The sequence below is a fragment of the Oncorhynchus masou genome, unplaced genomic scaffold (assembly GCF_036934945.1).
Source record: "Oncorhynchus masou masou isolate Uvic2021 unplaced genomic scaffold, UVic_Omas_1.1 unplaced_scaffold_5882, whole genome shotgun sequence".
Taxonomy (NCBI): domain Eukaryota; kingdom Metazoa; phylum Chordata; class Actinopteri; order Salmoniformes; family Salmonidae; genus Oncorhynchus; species Oncorhynchus masou.
The window spans coordinates 9,876-13,059 of record NW_027012304.1 but is presented as its reverse complement, the minus strand read 5'-3'; the positions used below and the strand labels follow the sequence as shown (position 1 = coordinate 13,059).

At 38.3% G+C, this 3,184-nt stretch overlaps 1 protein-coding gene across 1 annotated transcript; it reads left to right on the top strand.

Moving 5' to 3' along the window:
- The first annotated feature begins 801 nt into the window (after positions 1-801).
- LOC135536280 (recoverin-like) lies at positions 802-1,909 on the top strand. Its single transcript, XM_064962640.1, has 3 exons — positions 802-1,182; positions 1,525-1,636; positions 1,791-1,909. The coding sequence occupies exons 1-3, from the start codon at positions 802-804 to the stop codon at positions 1,907-1,909; spliced, it is 612 nt and encodes a 203-aa protein (XP_064818712.1).
- The last annotated feature ends 1,275 nt before the right edge of the window (positions 1,910-3,184 follow it).

Sequence of the window (3,184 nt, the reverse complement as noted above, 5' to 3'; positions counted from 1 at the left end):
TCATCTCCCTATGCTAGCTACAGGGACAGCCCTGAGCTGCTTCACAGACACGAATACCCTGCTCTACAGGTGGGCTTAAACTTGCACACCTTTCACCCTGCTCATTCACATATCTTGTTTACCACAAACGGGTAGCCTAGTGGTTAGAGTGTTGGACAAGTAACCAAAAGGTTGCAAGATTGAATCCACGAGCTGACAAGATACAAATCTGTCGTTCTGCCCCTGAACAAGGCAGTTAACCCACTGATCCTAGGCTGTCATTGAAAATAAGAATTTGTTCTTAACTGACTTGCCTAGTTAAATGAAGGTAAAATAAAAATTAAGTCAGTGAACATCACTGTAGTGTCAACTACAACAGGTGAAATAGGACGGTATTATCAGTATTTTTTTTAATGGAAATCATGTAACATCGTTATTTTGGCAACAATGGACATATTACATCCAGAAAGCTCAATCTAATCCTTGGCTAATCTTAAACTGTATCAACCTGTATTATGCAAAGCTTGATGTCATTGTGCCTGTATGATGCACACACTACTACCTCATTGGACCCTAGAAAATATGTCAACCTCGTATGACGTAGTTATCCTCTTTATCTTCAAGACAGCTCGTCTGGTATTTAAGTAGCGATGACCATAATCCTGTTCAGCACATTGTGAAGTGGTCAGGGTGAGAAGGAGAGTCAGACCAAGTCAGGAAGAAGCCAACAGGTGGTTTCCTCCAAGTCAGGTGAGAGAGGTAGTACACACAAAACAAGAAAAATAACAATATTATCCCTTCACCATAGTGTTTCTTTGCAGCATGGGGAATTCTAAGAGTGGGGCACTGTCTAAGGAACTTCTGGAGGACCTGAAGTCCAATACTAAGTACAACGAGGCCGAGCTGTGTGTCTGGTACCAGTCCTTCCTCAAGGAATGCCCCACAGGCAGGATCACCAAGGAGCAATTTGAGGGCATCTATGCCAGCTTCTTCCCTAATGCAGACCCTACTGAGTACGCAAGGCATGTCTTTAGGAGCTTTGATACCAACGCAGATGGTCAACTGGACTTTAAGGAGTACATTGTGGCCCTGCACCTTACCTCCGGAGGCAAGACCCTGCAGAAGCTAGAGTGGGCCTTCGCCCTCTACGACGTGGATGGAAACGGAACCATCAGCAAAAATGAGATCCAAGAGATTGTTAAGGTACAAAAACAAACAATTTCTCTGCCTCTAGTGTGGTGGTAGTTACTGAACCACTCAGTATACAGAATGGACATAAACAAAGATCTTAGTTACAACCAAAAGTGCAACAAGATGAATCAAATTAAAAGCAGAACATATATTATTTCATACATTTGTGAAATGATAAGGTGAATTGTTTAATATTCTACGCATTCAGTCATCCCGTAAAAATATGATGGGAGAACAATCTTTATGTAATCTGCATTTCAAGAACTGTGCTATTATAGTACATGTGCTGAATTCAGTATTTAATCTACATTTGAAAGTGACATGTTTATGTTTTATTGTTATATTACTTTACAGTCAATATTTAACATGATCCCCGAGGAAGACCAAAAGGACCTGCCTGAAGATGAAAACACACCTGATAAGAGAGCAGAAAAAGTCTGGGACTTTTTTGGAAAGAAAGAAGATGGTAATTTTGATTGTGAAGAATTTTTCTAAAATGTGATACGATGAGAACTTCTGGCATGAGAGACTTCTTATGAGTTTTGCACAATTAGACACATTAAATAAACAACCATAATAATGTTGATTCAGTAATGACATTTTCTATGTTTCCTTTCCAGACAAGATTGCAGAGAGGGAATTCATTCAAGGAGTGATGGACAACAAGGACATCCTCCGGTTGATTCAGTATGATGAGCCCCAGAAAATCAAGGACAAACTGAAGGAGAAGAAACAATAGCTTTCCGACAAAATCATTCTTTTGAATTCTATAAGACTGTTCAAAGCTTTACTGTTTACAAACCCAACTCTCCTGCAAGACCTGGGTTCTTTGTGCGCTAGACAACATTGGCTTGCACATTGAAGTACCGCACATTGTGGTGGATGACCTGTTTGTCTATGAGCCACCTGGACTTTTCTTCCCACTCAAATAACTGTTCCGTGCTCTAGAATTATGGGTATTCTTTTCTATTTTGTAATGAATGACTGGTTTCCAGGATTGTGTTGCCTGCTGCTGTGTTCACTTGCATTCATTCGTTTAATAAAGAGAAAGCCACCAGGAAAGGACCCACTGGGCACACTGGTTGAATCAATGTTGTTTCCATGATATTTAAATGAAATGACGTCGAACCAACATAGACTTGACATCTGTGCCCAGTGGGGAGCTCCTAGAAGGGACTTAGGCTGAAGTTAACAATCCCTGTCTTACTATCAATCCTATTAGTATGTGAAGGTCAGTTTAGAAACATCCTGGCAGAGGTTTGTTATGAAGGTAATCATGTCTATAGAATGTGTCTTATAATGTGCTTAGCAGGACTGAAACCTCATACAATGTACAGTATTCAACTAGTAGAACAAAGGAAAAGGAGTCTTTTTCTTGAATATTGTTGACATTTTGTTGATGCTGTCAGAGAAGCTGGAAACTACATAATAAAAAAACGCTGTGAAAAATGACATTATTAAGTGGTTCTAAAAACGTTTTAAAAAATAAATATATATACTATATACTGGATTTAAGTAGAGAAAATGAGTAAATGTAATATTCAACTTTTGTTGAAAGATTCAAGGCATTCTAAAAAGAGCAATACAGATGTATTTTCACAAATCGTCTTTCTGGTCCTGAGGGAATGAGATTTCTTTCTCGTTTCCATTTTTATTTCCCTTCAATAAGTGTGTATTTAAGTGTGTAGAGTTGTTATTTAGATTTTGACATGGTATCATCATGAATTTGATCATATGTTGGTTTATATTGTTAAAGAGACATACTATAGTATCAAATACAAGAAATGTCTTTATTTACAAGAACAATAGTAAACATATAACCAAATGACCATAATTGCAATCTAAGAGAATGGCTCAATAGTGTTGATGAGATTGAGGAGCAGCCTCAAACTATGAGAATAGAAAGGTTCAGAACTTTTGTGAAACAGCACAGCACAGTTGAAAAAATATATGGCAAGTAGAAATGAAAACTAGAGATAGATGGGAGGGACTAAAGGAAGAGGGATAACTGAGG